Raw genomic sequence first — 16,152 nt, forward strand, 5'->3', positions numbered from 1 at the left:
AGACTGAAAGCTTGAGAACAGATTGTTTTATTCACATATTATATAAAAAGGTTGCATTGAAATTGAAAAAATAAAGTTTGTTACAAATCATCCTGCACAGGCGACAACGAAATGCATATTAATATAGCTTCTGCCAGAACTCCTTGACAAAATGATGCAAGATCAAGTCAAAAAAGAAAAAAAAAAAAATTACCAAAAGTCCATATTGTCAATGTAAATTGAATGCGTTTTGTGCAAATGTCAGAGAACCATAAGTCCATTTATTTTTTTTAAATTGGCTTTTATTCTCCCAAGAGGTGGCGCTTTTGAATTAGTACAATGCAGTTCACATATACTCATGTCCCCTCAAACACAGACCTTGCAGGAATCAGCCTGTGCCATCACAAGGACAGAAGGCTGGGCTTTAGAATTGTTAGTAGACCATGTGGCAAAAAAACTGTCACTAATCACCTGTCAACGAGAAAAAAAATATGTTACATTTAAAAACTTCATTGTGACTTTTTCAGATTCCTTGAAAACTGCTAGTGCTTACCTTCTTATGTTTCGGGATTCAAAGATTTTCTCTTCATCGCTGTCCATAGATCCCATCTCCATATTTTCATCATAGTCAGAAAGAAGTCCATATTTCTTCCTTTGTGGTTTCTTTTTTAAACTGTAGAAAGAAATTTTGTTAAAAAAAAAAAAAAAAAACACAAACACGCATGTTAAAGAGGTTGTAAACCCGTTTAAAATTTTTTTTTTTTTTTTACATCCTGCAAGAGAAACACAATGAGCTAGTATGCATCGCATACTAGCTCATTATGAAATACTTACCTTAGAACGAGCCCCCGCCGTGCCGCTCAATCACCTGTATGACGAGCGACATGTTCAGTCGCCCGTCTTCCGGGATCGTGGCATCCGGCCATCTGATTGGCCGGAGCCGCGGTGACGTCACTCCTGCGCACGCGCGCGGGAGCCGACGGTCACGGCACGGGGCTCTGAAGGAACGGCACGATCAGCCCCGTTCCTTCAGAGCGCATGCGCCAGTGACGTCACTGGCTGCATTTAAGGTAAATATCTCCTAAACGGTACATGTTTAGGAGATATTTACAGTACCTATAGGTAAGCCTTATCATAGGCTTACCTATAGGTACAACTTCCCGAGGAGGGTTTACTTCCTCTTTAAAGCCCAAGTGTAGTCAAAATAAAACAGAAAAAAAAAAAAAATCAGCAAAGAACATAAGTCAGTAGGATGGGTCACTTGTGCTGATGCCCCTTATATTAAAATGGATGGAGGAGGATTTCACCTAAGGAGCAGTCCACAGGCTCTCATCAAGAGTGCCCAACTATACCTGCCCAGTTCCTCCTTTCATAAATGTCATACTACAGCACTAGAAGATCGTAGCGGAGGGAGGTGAGGGAGCATGGACAAGGAAGATTTCTCCTAAAAGAAGCATCTGCACATCTGACTTTTGCATCTGACTTCACCTGCGTAAAATTTGCATGGTTTGTGTAATTTTGCGGTGTCATTGTAGCCCTACATGCACAGCCTATAGTAGAGTAAATCTTCATATTCTTGTGTGAGCAATTTTGGTTTGTGTTGAAACATGAGGCATAGCCATGCACAGGGTAATGGATAACCTTAGTCTGTAGTCTGAGACCTGCCACCTCCTTTGAAGAAACCATATATCCCACAATCCCTGGGGATCTGCAGGCAATAGCTACACAGTAATTAGATCTGACACACAAGCAGGTACAGACTCACAGGGAGTGCACACACATAGCTTGGAGATATGTTTTATCATATTAGCACTTGTACATTTGTGATGCAACACAGAAGGGATGGCTAGGCATACACTGCGCTCTGTGTGACCAGAACCGGACATTGTCCTATCCCCTTGGTGCATAAGGACAGGCTAGCTGCAGCAAAACATGAACATAGAGGAATTGATCAACCATGACACTAAAAACTGCAGCCACAACATGTGAGCCCATTATTACAAGGTAACCGTTTTTGGCAATCCCTGAAAACTATGTTCTTTAGAGAAGCCTATTCTGCTTTCACCTAACAACTGTACTCTATTTTCTCATTCACATCATCACCCACAGTGCTTACCTTTTGTACCACTTGACCATCCCTTTTAGATTGTAAGCGCTAACGAGCACGGCCCTCCGATTCCTCCCGTATTGAATTATAACTGTACTGCCTTTCCTCATGCTGTAAAGCAGTGATTCCTCAACCCCCGGGCCGCGGACAGGTACCGTGGATCAAATAGTACCGGTCCACCCAAAGAACATTACATTATTTCCATTTTAGAAAAAAAAAAAAAAAAAATTCAGAAAAGGGTGGACCTGGGGCGCAGAGTAGTGTGCGCCCTGAGCCCACCCATTTGTCACACGTATCCTCCTCCTGGCCAATCTGGAACCCATGCCATTGGCCAAGGAGGAGGAGGAGGAGGAGGAGGTAGGACTCGAGACGCAGGGAGACTGAGGAGAAGCCGCCACTTCAAATCAGTTAAGTGCACTGGTAACTCCGCATTGATTGGGGGCACGCTGTGGCACTCCGCATTGATTGGGGGCACGCTCAGCGGGCCAGGGAAAAATTAGCAAACATTGACCGGTCCGCAGCGACAAAAAGGTTGGGGAGCACTGCTGTAAAGCACTGCACAAACTGTTGGCACTATATAAATCCTGTATAATAATAACAAACAAACAGCACAGGGAATATAACTATACTAAAACCTAGTAAAAAAAAAAAAAAAAAAAAAAAAAAAACCACACAGGAAAGTGTACAATGTAGGGATGCACCGAAATTATCGGCCGAAAATGAGCCTATCCCATTTCGGCCGATAATGGGTTAACATTGCCGAAAATAATGGCCGCCGTGAGGAAGGAGGAGGGCGCATCGCAGGGCAGGTTTTAAAAGTCCCGCCTCTGGCCGGCCGCCCGCCTCTCAATGACGTCCCTACTACTAGATGTGTGCATGAATGGACATACCAGGCAGGAGGGCGGGGCGAGCGGCCGCTATAGATACTAGTACTATGTGATCCATCCCTGTCAGCTCAGCGCGACTATGTGTGAAGTGACCTGACACCGGGCGGGGGGGCAGCCGCTAATAACTTTAACTATGCGAGCCTTCACTTCACTGTCAGGCATGTATCTCCGCTGACAGTGAAGGCTCACATAGTTATTAGCGGCCACTCCCCCCGCCCCCCCCGCCTGGTGTCAGGTCACTTCTCATTCACACACAGTCCCGCTGAGCTGACAGGGATGGATCACATAGTTCTAGTATCTATAGCGGCCGCTTGCACCGCCCTCCCGCCCAGTATGTCACTTCATTCAACACAGATCGTAGTAGTGACATCACGGGGAGGCGGGCCGCCGGCCAGAGGCGGGACTTTTGAATGAAGGACACCCGAGGAGGGACGCTGAGCCAGAGGGGGGGAGGGTTTACTGCCGAGGGGGATGCTGAGGCAGTGGGGGGGGGGGGGTTTTGAGCTGAGGCAGCTTACCAATGGTATTTGTATTATGAAGCATGAGGGGTTAATGTATTGTCACTGCTGGTCACTCATCTATTAGTGACCGACCAGTGGCAGGTAATTAACCCCTTTGTGCTGCATTAGTGCAACCAGTATCAGTGTTAACACTGGTTGCACTAATGCAGCACAAAGGGGTTAATTAACTGCCACTGGTCAGTCACTAATAGATGAGTGACTAGCAGTGGCAATACATTAACCCCCTCATGCTGCATAATACAAATACCATTGGTAATTAAATTAACCTCTTGCCAACCCATCACAGTACATATACTGTGACAGGGTGGCAGCGACAGGTGTACGTCGCTGCCTGTTTTAGGTGTATGCCCCTGTTCTATCCATTTTAATTTTTTTGGGGGGAAAAAGTAATTTTTGGTTTCAGTTTTGGGCCAAGGGCATCCTGCATTTTCGGCCCAAAATTTTCATTTCGGTGCATCCCTAGTACAATGCCTTTACGTTAGTGAAACATTTCTTTAAGGTCATTACAATCTCATTTGTTGAGCCAAGGGTTTCTACTCCATTAAAGGCATGTGAAAAAACACAGGGCCTGGTGACTGCCTGTTCAGGCATCTAGTGCTCAATCATAAAATTTACAACAGTTTCAGATATTTGCCCATCAAAGGGCTTTTCTCCTCACTGACCGCAACTACCAAACCTGAAATAGCTGGATGCTAGTTGGTGTAACCAGCTTTATAAAATTTAGGATGTATCTGTGCCAAACAACAGTGGCTCTGAACACACAGTTGGCTGCCGCCAGGTCATGAAGAAGAAGTTGCATGACTCCACCCAACGTTCTTAGGTGAGTTTTTTTTTTTTTTTTTATTTTGTCCCCATATGGGGCACGGATGGTAAAAAGAAGAAGACAGGGGTATAACCCTCCCCCCCTTTATTCTATCCAAAATGGGAAAGAGAAGAAAAAAACCCCCACACACAAGGTTTTTACTTTCTTTCACAGTAGTATGGGTATACTGGCTCAACATGCACTAATATATATATATATATATATATATATATATATATATATATATATATATATATATATATATATATATATATATATATATATATATATATATATATATATATATATATATATATTTTTTTTTTTTTTTTTTTTTTTTTTTTTTAAACAAATTGCTAAATATTTTAACATTAGGTAACACTCAAACCGGTCTGAAAAAAAAGTTGAGCCTGGGACATGGCCACATTTGAAGTGGACATGGTCCCCAGATGGCTGAGGTGGGAGGTACCACCCAATGATGGGTTGACGGACCAGGAATCCTTAAAAGAATGGTATACATTTTTTAATGCTAAAGGGATGGAGCTATAAAAATCAGAAGCACTCAAATACTTGCCACATTTATACCCAATTTCTGTTTTGTGTAAGTCAGCACACCTCAGAGCATCATAAGAAAACTTCAACCTCAGTGGTTACCTTTAACATATAGATTGGCAAGAGCTAAAACACTTGGTGGTATTCTCACCTACAGGTCCGTATGACAAAGTATAGTACAGCCAAGACACTGATTCCAATTAGTACATAGAATGCTCTCTGCATCATTTTATAATTGTTCGAATCTGGATGCTGCACATGGCTTGTAGTATTAGAGTTGGTAGTCAGAGGTCTTCCTGTTGTGACTGTAACATGTGTAGTGTTACCCTCTTGAACAGTCACAGGGTTGTCCGCTTCTAGAGCACTCAAATGGTCCACCACAAGTAGAATGAAGCTCAAACAACATGCACAAGTCCACGTCTGTAGAAACAAACAAAAGCAAAAATGGCTATTACTATATATTGGCAAAGCAGACAGATCTGTAAAATCCATTTGTGTCAATCTACTCAAACTAGCTTTTCAGCAAGAGGTAAAAATTGATGATCTGATTAGAAGGAGCTTCATAAGAAAGGCAGAAGACTAAAGGATGGCAGGCATAGTAGAAAGGTGGCATGGAACGCAGATGTAGAGCTCTACAGATAGAGCACCCAAGAGATAAAGAGCTAGTAGGAAATTCTACGCATTGACATTAAAGTGGAGTTCCACCCATTTTTTTCACTTTAGATCTATGTAATCCCCTTTAAAACGACTTTTACCAAAGGAAAGTTTTTTGTTTTTTTTTTTTTGCTAGTAAATACCTGATTTTCTGCTTTATTTATCCTCTTCTCACTTCCGGGTCTGGCCTGCGATTACGTCTTTCGGCGATTCACAGTGTGTGCTGGGATGGCATGAAATCTCGCATTATTACACAGGAGATGAGCTGCACTGTGTGCTCCACCCCGCCTCCTCTCAGTGAGCTGTATGTAGTGTATTCAGGCCGGCCTCCGCCCCGCCTCCTCTCAGTGAGCTGTATGTATGTAGTGTATTCAGGCCGTGCTCCGCCCCGCCTCCTCTCAGTGAGCGAGGACTGAAAGCATTATAGCTCACTGAGAGGAGGCGGGGCGGAGCACGGCCTGAATACACTACATACATACAGCTCACTGAGAGGAGACGGGGCGGAGCAAAACCTCAATACACTACATACATACAGCTCACTAAGAGGAGGCGGGGCAGAGCACACAGTGCAGCTCATCGCCTGTGTAATAGTGCAGCTCATCGCCTGTGTAATAATGTGAGATTTCATGCCATCCCAGCACACACTGTGAATCGCCAAATGACGTAATCGCCGACCAGACCCGGAATTGAGAAGAGGATAAATAAAAGCAGAAAATCAGGTATTTACTAGCAAAAAAAAAAAAACTTTCCATTGGTAAAAGTCGTTTTAAATGGGATTACATAGATCTATGTAATCCAATTTATTAAAAATGGGTGGAACTCCACTTTAACCTAGACCTGAATTATAAGTTAAGGACTGGCTCAATATATCAAATGCCTCCAGGTTCTGCACGGTCATTACAATATGCAGTACATACCAGCATTGTTTTCCTGCTTTTGAAGCACGTCAAAAGCAAGTCTGTAAATTTCCATTTACTTCAATGGTGTCGTTTACATGACAATTCTGAGGTGGAGATTGACCAATTTTGCATTGGATAGACAAAGTTCTATTGAGCTTGAAATGCAGGAAAAGTAGGTCAATTGTAGACATTGTTGGGTTTTGCATTTAAACACTGAGTGCAAAAGGAAGTGTTTAACATTGCTAATTTTCACAAATCAGTGGGTTGTATGAGAGATTTGTGCTTGTCCCAAATTTCAATAGCCATGCTGAAAGTTTTTTACATTCTTCTACAAGTGTAGAGTGCCTTAAGGAAAGGTTTCACATAACCAGTTTTTCACAGAAGGTCACTGCCTATCAGCTATTGAATCAGGGTTAGTGTACGTGAAAATCGTGCTTAGTGAGTTTAGGTGTAAAGTCTTGCCAAGAGCAGATACCACTAGATACCTGCTGTTGAATTTATTGCCCAAAAAGGCTTCTGTTGTCACCCTCTCCGATTTGGTTTCACTTTGTTACTAGGGCCTAAATTCCTCTGGCTCCATGTCCAAGCCCTGCCAACTGCCTCAGTAGCCAGTAAAGTCACCCTGAATAGACAGGTTAATGTCAGTTTGAGGAGCTTCACCATCAAATCTGGGTAAGTCAGGCACCAGTAACCATAGGAGACCTTATTCACACAGGCATGGTGGCCCAAACAAGAATCAGTGGTTTATATGACTAGAGCTACATGCAAGCAGCCTATGCAACTCTATGGGGGCACAGCAGCTGTACAGGTAGTCACACAGTTGGTCTTCGGAGCCGTTCACCTGCCACTGCACATCTGTCAAGTTAGGACAGGTGGCTGTGTCTGTACAGCCGTTGTTTCCCTATAGAGGTACATAGGCTGCCTGCACCAAGCACCTAGTGGTTTCACCCGCATAAAACACACATCCAGTTCAAGTGGTATAGGCCACAGCACCCGTGTAATGGAGGTCTTGGAACTAAATCAAAGATTATCCAATTTTGTACATGGGTAAAAAAAGCTAGAGGACCACACTCTAGTAAAAGCCAACTTCTTTGCTGCAATATTGTTCCATGAACCTCAGATGTGCAGCAGAAGTGAGCCTGAATTCATTTCACACTGTATATCGCTCGATCATAGATTTTGTCAGCTATAAAAAGGTAGTAGCAGGCATCTTGTGGTGTCTTCTCTTAGGCAAGATGTTTAATGACCAAGTTTAAATGCCAAGTTTAATGGCCAAGCATTTCCAGAAAATAGTCTTTGCAGTCAAGGGGCCCCAGCAGATAAACTGTACAGTTTTGTAAAATGGTCATTAGTTGACCCTTTCTGGGAGTTAATCATCTCCATATCCTGCCTTGTTGCTAGGATGTGAAACCTGTTCGGACACTCACTTCCAACATTATAGGAACTAAAATTATTAAGCAAGCAACAAGGCAGGACATGGGGGTTGCTAACTGAGATCAGGCTCAAATGGCCTACAGAACAGCAAAATGAATGAACAATTTAAAAAGCTACAGTTTAATACCTACTGGGGCCCCCGAACCTCGTAGGCTATTTTCTGGTAAAGGTGAACTTAGCGTTTATTCTTAAAGAGTAAGTAAACTCTTCCGTATTTTTATTCCCTGCAAAGTAAATGCATAATGTGCTAGTATGCATTGCATACTAGCACATTATGTGACACTTACCTGCAAACGAAGCCTACGTTGTTCCTGCTGGTGGCCGCATCCATCTTCGCCTGTCTTCCTTCTGGGTCTGCGGACTCCGGCTGTATTACTGGCCAGAGCCACGTGACGTTCACTCCCGTGCATGCGTGCGGGAGCCGGCGGTCATGGCACAGGGCTCTGAAGAAACAGCACGGGTGGCCGTTTATTCAGAGCGAATGCGCCGATGAGGTCATCGACTGCATGCAATGTAAATATCTCCTAAACGGTGCAAGTTTAGGAGATATTTACAGTACCTATTAAAGGCTTACCTATTGGTAGAAGTTAAGGTGGGTTTACAACCACTTTAAGATTCACCCTTAAAACAAAATCTCTCAGTGGTCAAATCAAAGTAACTATAGGCAAAAATTACACACTCACAAGACTGCCCTTAGCATATAAAAAAAAAAAAAAAAAAAAAAAAAAAAAAAAAAAAAAAATTTAAAAAATTAGTGAATTTACCCCTTGTAACTCAGTTTTGTTACCAGTTAGTCCCGCCAGTAGATCAGTTATTTTTCCACTAACAGGTCAGGCTGTCCAGCAAAAGGGACAGTTACATTTCAGCAAGTCAATATCTCAAAGGGCATCGAATGCAGCAATTTGAATGAAAGCACAGGGTGACCACCACCCTTTAGAACTGGGAGCTAGTGGTTATCTTCATAAAAAGGGCACTGGAGAGATCAGAAACTGGCAGGCTCAACATTTAACGTGGAACTTCACTCTCTCAATAAGACTATTTTGAATCCTTATCCCATTTGTAAATAGATAGGAAAGTTCGACATATTTACTGGTTTTAAATTTTTATTTTTTAAACCCATTTCTAGTTACTTCCTGGTTTCCAGGCCTATGCCATAATGAGCCTTTAGAAGAGGAAGAGGGGTTTTCTCAGCTAGACACACCCTCCTGCCTGCATGCCTGAGGGAACAGGTACCCGTTTTTGACAGTTACCCTTCCCCCACTTCTGGGAGATAGCGCCATCCCTTGAAGTTTGACCCCCCTCCTCCTTCCCCCACTGCAGGGCCAATTAGAAAGAGCAGCACACCTCCCGCATGTGCAGTAGGGAACCGGCTGTGAAGACGCAAGGCTTCGCTACTGGTTTCCCTACAACGAATGGCGGCGGCAGCCGATCTCAAAATCAGCTGGGGTGCCGACATCGCATGCTCCCTGGAAAGGTAAGGGTCTATTATATTAAAAGTCAGCAGCTACAGTATCTGTAGCTGCTGGACTTTGAATTTTCTTTTCCCCAGCTGGAACACCGCTTTAACATTGTGATATTTTGATGGGCAATTACTCTGCCATGCAGCAATGTACCCAAATAGAACTTTTTGGTGATATTTATTAGCTGCTGGGCTTTTTTATTTTTTACTAGAAAAGTGTGTGTGTCAACAAACAAAACACCACAAAATCTCCCTTCCTTTCTGTTAAAAGACAAGTACAACATAGTACAAAAACTCCCAAAATGACACTTCTTTGGAAAGTACACGCACAATATTCCCAATGCACACTGTCCTGAAGTTGGCTGTAAATGTAAATAGGTGCTGCAGAGTCCAATTGTCTAACACATTCCAGTTCAAGAAGTAGGTTACTAGCACACCAAAGATCTCTAGAATGTAACCATGATTTGATTGCCAAAAATAGCTTTTGACCCATTGTGAAGATCCTTGGTGTGCTGGTGACAAGTAATACTGTAATGGAATGAATGGATCAGCAGCTGCCAATCCATTCATTCTGTGCCCATTCACAAATGCTCAATTTCTGTCCTTTCCTTGTAGGAAGGGGAGGGACCAAAACTAATAAAATCACAGCAAGTACATAGCACCCAGTCACTTGCATTGGCAGGGTACAGGGTCTGTGTTCCCAGCGGTGCATTGACAGTGGAGGGGCGCATCTTCACTGGTCTCACAATTCGATTATCCTGTCAATGATTCGATTCCGCAATGCATCACGATTACTGCCTGTGGTTTTCATTAAAAAATTCAAGCCCCCCCCCCATTTACATAACAGGCCCCCCCCCCCCCCAGGACAGCCCTGCCAGTGTACTCTAAAGTTAAAACAAATCAGTGTCAGTGCCTCTGTTTCACAGATCCCTTCCTATAGTGTGTAAGGTTTAATGTAAACCGATGCCTCTTATCTTATCTCCGATCTTTCACCGCCGTCACAGTCACGTGCACTCCGGCCAGGAGGAGGGGGGAGAAGGAGAATGGCAGGCCAGAAGGCACGTGACTGACGGCGATGAAAGATAATAAGGGTTACATTAACCCTTACACACTGTAGGAAGGGATCCGTGAAACAGAGGCACTGAAACTGATTTGTTTTAACTTTCACTGGAAGGGCTGACCTGGGAGAGGGGGGAGCCGGGATGTCATCCATGCAATCGATGCAGCCGTTCTCTGCATCAAATCTGAATCGTTCAAGGCTGCATCGCGATGCATCGATGCTACGATTAATTTCAACACCCCTAATTGACAGCTTGGTAAACAGCGATCACATGGCAGATTGGCCACCTGACAGTTGTCTATTCAGTGCCAGTCAAACTGCGGCCCTTTATTTTCCCAGTGCCATTGATAAATTGCACTTGGCAAGCATAGCGCCATGGTTCTGCCATTTATAAATGCACTATAGTCCAAAATTGGTTGAAGCAGCAGGATTTTACATCCATACACTATATAATCTGATTGTACAATCTCATTTAGATCACCAAAATTATGTAGTATAAAGTCTCTAAAGTCAAGACATTTTTTACCTTAACCTCTTGCCGACAGCCCGACATACATATACTGCGGAGCAGCGGACACAGTGGGAGCCAATCAGCATGTTCGGCGGACCCAATGTCCACTGGGACCCGTCAATCGTTCCCGACCGAGGCAGAACGGCAGTCTGCCTATGTAAACAAGGCAGATCACCATTCTGTGACGAGAGAAGACAGAGATCCTGTGTTCCTTCTAAACAGTCTTCCCACATTTAACCGGTTGCCGACCGCTTACTGCAGCAGTGTGGCTCTCCCAGGCAAACCGACGTAGGGCTACGTCAATCGCTTGGAGGCGGCTGGGGGGGGGGGGGGCTGGGGGCACGCCGATGCAGCAGGCATGCGGCTCTGATTGCCGCCCGACACCCACGATCGCTCCCCGCTGAGAGAGAACGGTCAGCTGTTGTAAAAACAGCTGACCGTTCTTCTCCCGAGAATGATCACAGAGCGCCTGTGATCCTTCTATATAGGATCACAGGTCTCTATGGTCATTCCACAAGCCACGCCCCCCCACAGTTAGAAACACGCCCCTAGGTACACATTTAACCCCTTGATCACCCACACTGTTAACACCTTCCCTGCTAGTGTCATTACAGCAACCATGCATATTTTTAGCACGGATTACTGTAGTAATGTCACTGGTCCCCCCAAGTGTCAAGAATGTCAGTCAGGGGTCCGATCTGTCCGCCGCAGTGTTTTTTTGTGGGGAAAAAAAGGACATCAATTTTATTTAGGTACAGCGTCGCATGACCGCGCAATTGTCCGTTAAAGTAACGCAGTGCAGAATCAAATATGGCCTGGTCATTAATGGGGAAAATCTTCCGGTCCGGAAGTGGTTAAAGCAGGGCTTGACAAATTTGCCTAAAATCTAGGAGCCAGTTTTTTTTTTTTTTGTTTTTTTTTTTTTTTAAAACAACCAAGCTTTATTTCCAAAAAAATAACATACTATAGACGACTAGAACCCCACTCTCCTCTATAGGGCAATCGGATGGAAGCATAAAGACGACTAGAACCCCACTCTCCTCTATAGGGCAATCGGATGGAAGCAGACTGTCTGTTTGCATCTGATCCGATCCACGGGATGGATAGAAAATAGAACCACCATCCGTCTGTTTTTGGCGGACAGGATCAGATGGCGGCAGATTACAGCTCCATAGAGGAGACTGAAGGGTCCGATCAGGTCTGCCTGAAAAACTGACAGGCGGACCTGATCAGACAGCCCGTGTGAAAGGGGCCATCGGCTGTGTCATGGCGATGAGGAAATTACACATCTCTATATATTTTTTTTCAATACTTTAAAAAAACTAATAAATAATAATAATAATAATAAATAATAAACCACACTCCCTGTCCACTAACCTTTTAAGCAAAGGTAAGTGGACAGGGAGATGAAGCCTGCAAAAACTTCCATCTCATCTCTTCTTGGGAAGGAGATGGACAGGCATTGAGGACATGCAGGGGAAACAGAGCCAATATTGACTGCTTGTCAAACTCCCGGCCACCACAAGAGGGCGCCAGTTCCCCATTCACTGAAGGCGGCCGAAAAGCCGCGGCCTCAATTATCGGATGGTGCGGTAGTCCGTGCACTCAGGGAGGGGGTGGGGGCGCAAAAGGGACAGGACACTTCCTGCAGTGCACCCCAGGAGCCAAGTCGCTAATTCTAGCCGCCAATGCGACCTGGCGCCCGGGGTTTGTCAAACCCTGGGTTAAAGCATCCCCCACACAGTTAGAAAGCACTCCCTATCTCTGTATATATCCCCTCTCAACACTTAGCTGAGTCCTTTCTCAATCCAGCAATTTTCCCACCTCCAGTGGTGCCCTCCCCTCTTCTTACAGGACACTGAAATAGCAGGAGCGAGCCATGCTGTGCATCTATGGATGCACGAGCCCGCACTAGTGGCCCCATAGCAGCCACGTTGCTATGGAGGCACACACAGAAGGGGATCGTAGAGCCCAGGCAAAGGACTCCAGGAGAGAAGGCTCAGGCCTGCGCTGTACAATACTATTGAACAGAGCTAGTAAGTAAAACCATGTTTTTTGTTTAAAAAAAATAAAATTTGCCTTTATACCTTCTTTAAACAAACCACTTAATTAGCATAAAATCAGACAGGCCCTTGCACTACATGATTATATAGTGTATGATCACCTTTATGCTCACATTATCACTATAGAGGATTTATATAGCGCAAACAGTTTTCGCACTACTTTATAATGTAGAAGAGGACTGTACCATTACAATACAGAAGGAATAGGGGGGCCTTGCTCATGGGGTTTACAACCTAAAAGGAGGGTGAGGTAGTACTAAAAAGGTAATAGTTGTGGGGGAATGATCTGATGGAGGCAACTCAGGTACAGTTCTTAGGTTGAGGTGGGGTAGGCTACCCTGAATAAGTGAGTTTTCAGGGATCGCTTAAAAAGGTAGACTGAGTAGGGACAGACCAGATATACTGGGGTGGGGTAGGGAGTTCCAGAGGATGGGAGAGGCTCTGGAGAAGTCCTGGAGGCAAGCATGGGTGAAGGTAACAAGGAAGCTAGAGAGCAGGAGGTCTTGGGAGGAGTGGAGAGGATGATTCGGGTGATATATGCAAAAGAGGTTAGTGATGTAGCTGGGGGCAATGTTGTGGATGGCACGTATTTTGAATTTGATACGGTGGGGTAGGGGAAGCCAGTGATGGTATAGGCAAAGAAGAGCAGCAGTCACAGTTCGGTTAGTAAGGTTATTAGTTTAGCAGAATTCATAATAGACTGATTGGGGGGGGGGGGGGTAGGCTATATAAAAGCTAGGCCAGTGAGGAGAGAGTTGCAGTAGTCAAGACAGAAAATATCCAAAGGAGTAAGTCAGGAAGGGGCAAATTGTGGAAACGTTGGTAGGGTAAAAGTAGTTCACCTTTACAAAAAAAAAAAAACTGCCTATGCAGGTAGGGGATGTATGTAGATTAAAACAAACTGTGCCGCTCTGACTAAAGATAAATAATACCCTTGCTATAGGTGTAAGCCATTTACATACCTTATAAAGCCTGACTGGAATACTCAAGTACTCCTAGGACATTGCCACCTCATCCCTTTAAACCCGAACACATAGGAATTACACAGGTTCTGAGGCTAATTTATTGCAGAGAAGGCACAGGGTTTAATTACCACCTTATTCAGCCACAGAACCTGTGTAATTAATAGGTGTTCAGTTTTAAAGAGATAAGGCGGCAAACCTGATGCTAAGTGAGGCCTAGTCATCACTTCTCACCCCGACCATCACAGCAGTGAGCGGTTTCTCCGATTCAAACCCCCTCACAATACTCTCTCCCAAATGATGCAGCAATTCTGAGCTCAGCATTTGAGAGCGCACTCCTGTGATGGGAGGAGCTGAGCAGGGATGACTACGCCTCACTTTGCAACATCCTGGGAGTATGCCAGTCAGGCTTGATAAGGTATATAAATAGCCTACACCTATAGCAAGGGTTATTCAACTTAGTCAGAGGTGCACAGTTTGCTTTTTCTACAAATGCCCCTTATCTGCATAGGCAGTTTTGTTGTAAAAGGTGAACTATCCCTTTAGGACCTTATGCACACTGGACGTTCTAAAAACACCAGGAGTGTTAGCTGTAGAATGAGTTTTGCAGCGTTTTCACAGTAGCATTCTTCAGCTGTTTTTACCAAAACTATACTCCCACAAAAGTATAAGGCTAAAAGACACCGATGATTTATCACGAAATAGCTGGGTCTTTTAGCTTTTGAGTGTTTTACAGCTGAAAAAAAAACAAAAAAAAAAAACACACACCTCTTAAAACCCACTAGTTCTGTTTTTTTTTTCCCCAGCCAGGTAACATCCCTGCTAAAAAACGCTGATAACAGCCTATGTGTGCATAGACACATAGGAGTTTACCCCAAAAAAAAAAATAAAATCCTGAAGCTAAAAACAGCAGCTGCGAGAACATCCAGTGTGCATGAGGCCGAAGGCTGCAAGATGTAGCCAGTGATTGGATTTACAGGCTGTAGGAGAGGCCAGAGCCTTCTTCCCTCCCACCCCCCACATATACAAACCTCCATATCTCACTGCAGATATCTCTTTCTTGAAGCAGCAGGTGAGGGAAAACAACAGGTAAACAGTAGTCCTTGTAGATTTTAAGTTTCTGCAATAGTCACTGAAAGAGAAATACAAATAGAAAGGTTAACGCAACGATCTGCAAACATTATAATATATATATATATATATATATATATATATACACACACACACATATACACAAACACTAGGGGTGCACCGATCTGACTATTCTAGTCCCGATACCTGGCATTGCGTATCTGCCGATATACCAATACGGAACTACACACATACACAATATGCATATGCAGCTGCAAAACAGAGCAAAGCCACTGCTTCCTGTGTATGGCTCCTCCATTCACAAGCGGAATGCATCTGATATCATTCCGCCTGTGGAGCCGGACCTATACAGGAAGTAGCGGCTCCGTGCAAGTAAGGGACGGCTGAGCTGGTGTAACGTTAAAAAACCCTACCTTGTTTAAAGTCCCTACCCTGGTCACTTCCTGTGAGGGTACATCATTCAACAGCTGAGCAGCTTCCCAGTGCGCATGCTCACAGCTGCGGCAGGTAGGGAATTATCATGGGGTAGTGTTTTTTAACCTTACACCGCGTCATTTATCAGCTGTTGCAGTGCGTCCCACTGTGCATGCTCAGCCGCTAAATTAAATCATCTCGGAGACTTCCCTCATCAGCAGGTGCAGCATCCCAAATGAGTGACTGTTAGACCCCGTTCACACTGGGGCGACGCTACTTGCCGAGGCGACCTCACCGCGACCTCGGAGCGGCCGGCACGGACTTCATATCATTGAAGTCAATGCAGGTCGCCCCAAAGAAGCTCCGGACTCTTTTTCTAAGTCTGAGCGACTTGTGTCGCTCCTATTAGAACGGGTCCACAGCTTCTCTATGGCAGGCGACCAGGTCGCCCCAGTGTGAATGGGGGTCTTACGGTATAAAACACTGTAGCCATGATTTGTATTTTCATAGACCCGCTGCCGATTTAATTTTCCTGGAGCAGAGATGAGGAAGTCTGACAGGTTGGAGCCGAGATGATTTCCCGCGGCAACAGCTGATGAATGAGGTGGGGTTCCGTGAAAAAACACTACCCCATGAAAATTCCCTACCCTCCGCAGCTGTGAGCATGCGGCTCAATTGATGTATGATGTACCCTCACCGGAAGTGAGGAAGGCAGGGAATTTTCACGGGTAGGGTTTTTTCACAGAACACCAGGAC

General features: G+C 44.5%; 1 protein-coding gene across 2 annotated transcripts; it reads right to left on the reverse strand.

Annotated features, from left to right (window-relative positions):
- Window positions 1–184: 184 nt before the first annotated feature.
- FAM174C (family with sequence similarity 174 member C) lies at window positions 185–15,003 on the reverse strand. 2 transcript variants are annotated; one of them, XM_082244283.1, is made up of 4 exons: window positions 14,922–15,003; window positions 5,000–5,268; window positions 533–652; window positions 185–450 (listed from the first exon to the last, which is right to left on the reverse strand). In XM_082244283.1, exons 1-4 carry the CDS (start codon window positions 14,925–14,927, stop codon window positions 447–449), a joined length of 399 nt encoding a protein of 132 aa, XP_082100409.1. In that variant the 5' UTR covers window positions 14,928–15,003; the 3' UTR covers window positions 185–446. The 2 variants fall into 2 exon arrangements, with proteins under 2 accessions (XP_082100409.1, XP_082100408.1); XM_082244282.1 differs by having other exon boundaries at window positions 185–436; window positions 520–652.
- Between the last annotated feature and the right edge of the window lie 1,149 nt (window positions 15,004–16,152).

Source organism: Pelophylax lessonae (assembly GCF_965119305.1).
Source record: "Pelophylax lessonae genome assembly, chromosome: 1".
NCBI lineage: Eukaryota > Metazoa > Chordata > Amphibia > Anura > Ranidae > Pelophylax > Pelophylax lessonae.

Coding starts and splice junctions, on each gene's coding strand:
- FAM174C (XM_082244283.1), bottom strand. Junction 653..4,999: donor TTTGTCATACGGACCTGTAG/GTGAGAATACCA, acceptor TTCTTTCTACAG/TTTAAAAAAGAAACCACAAA.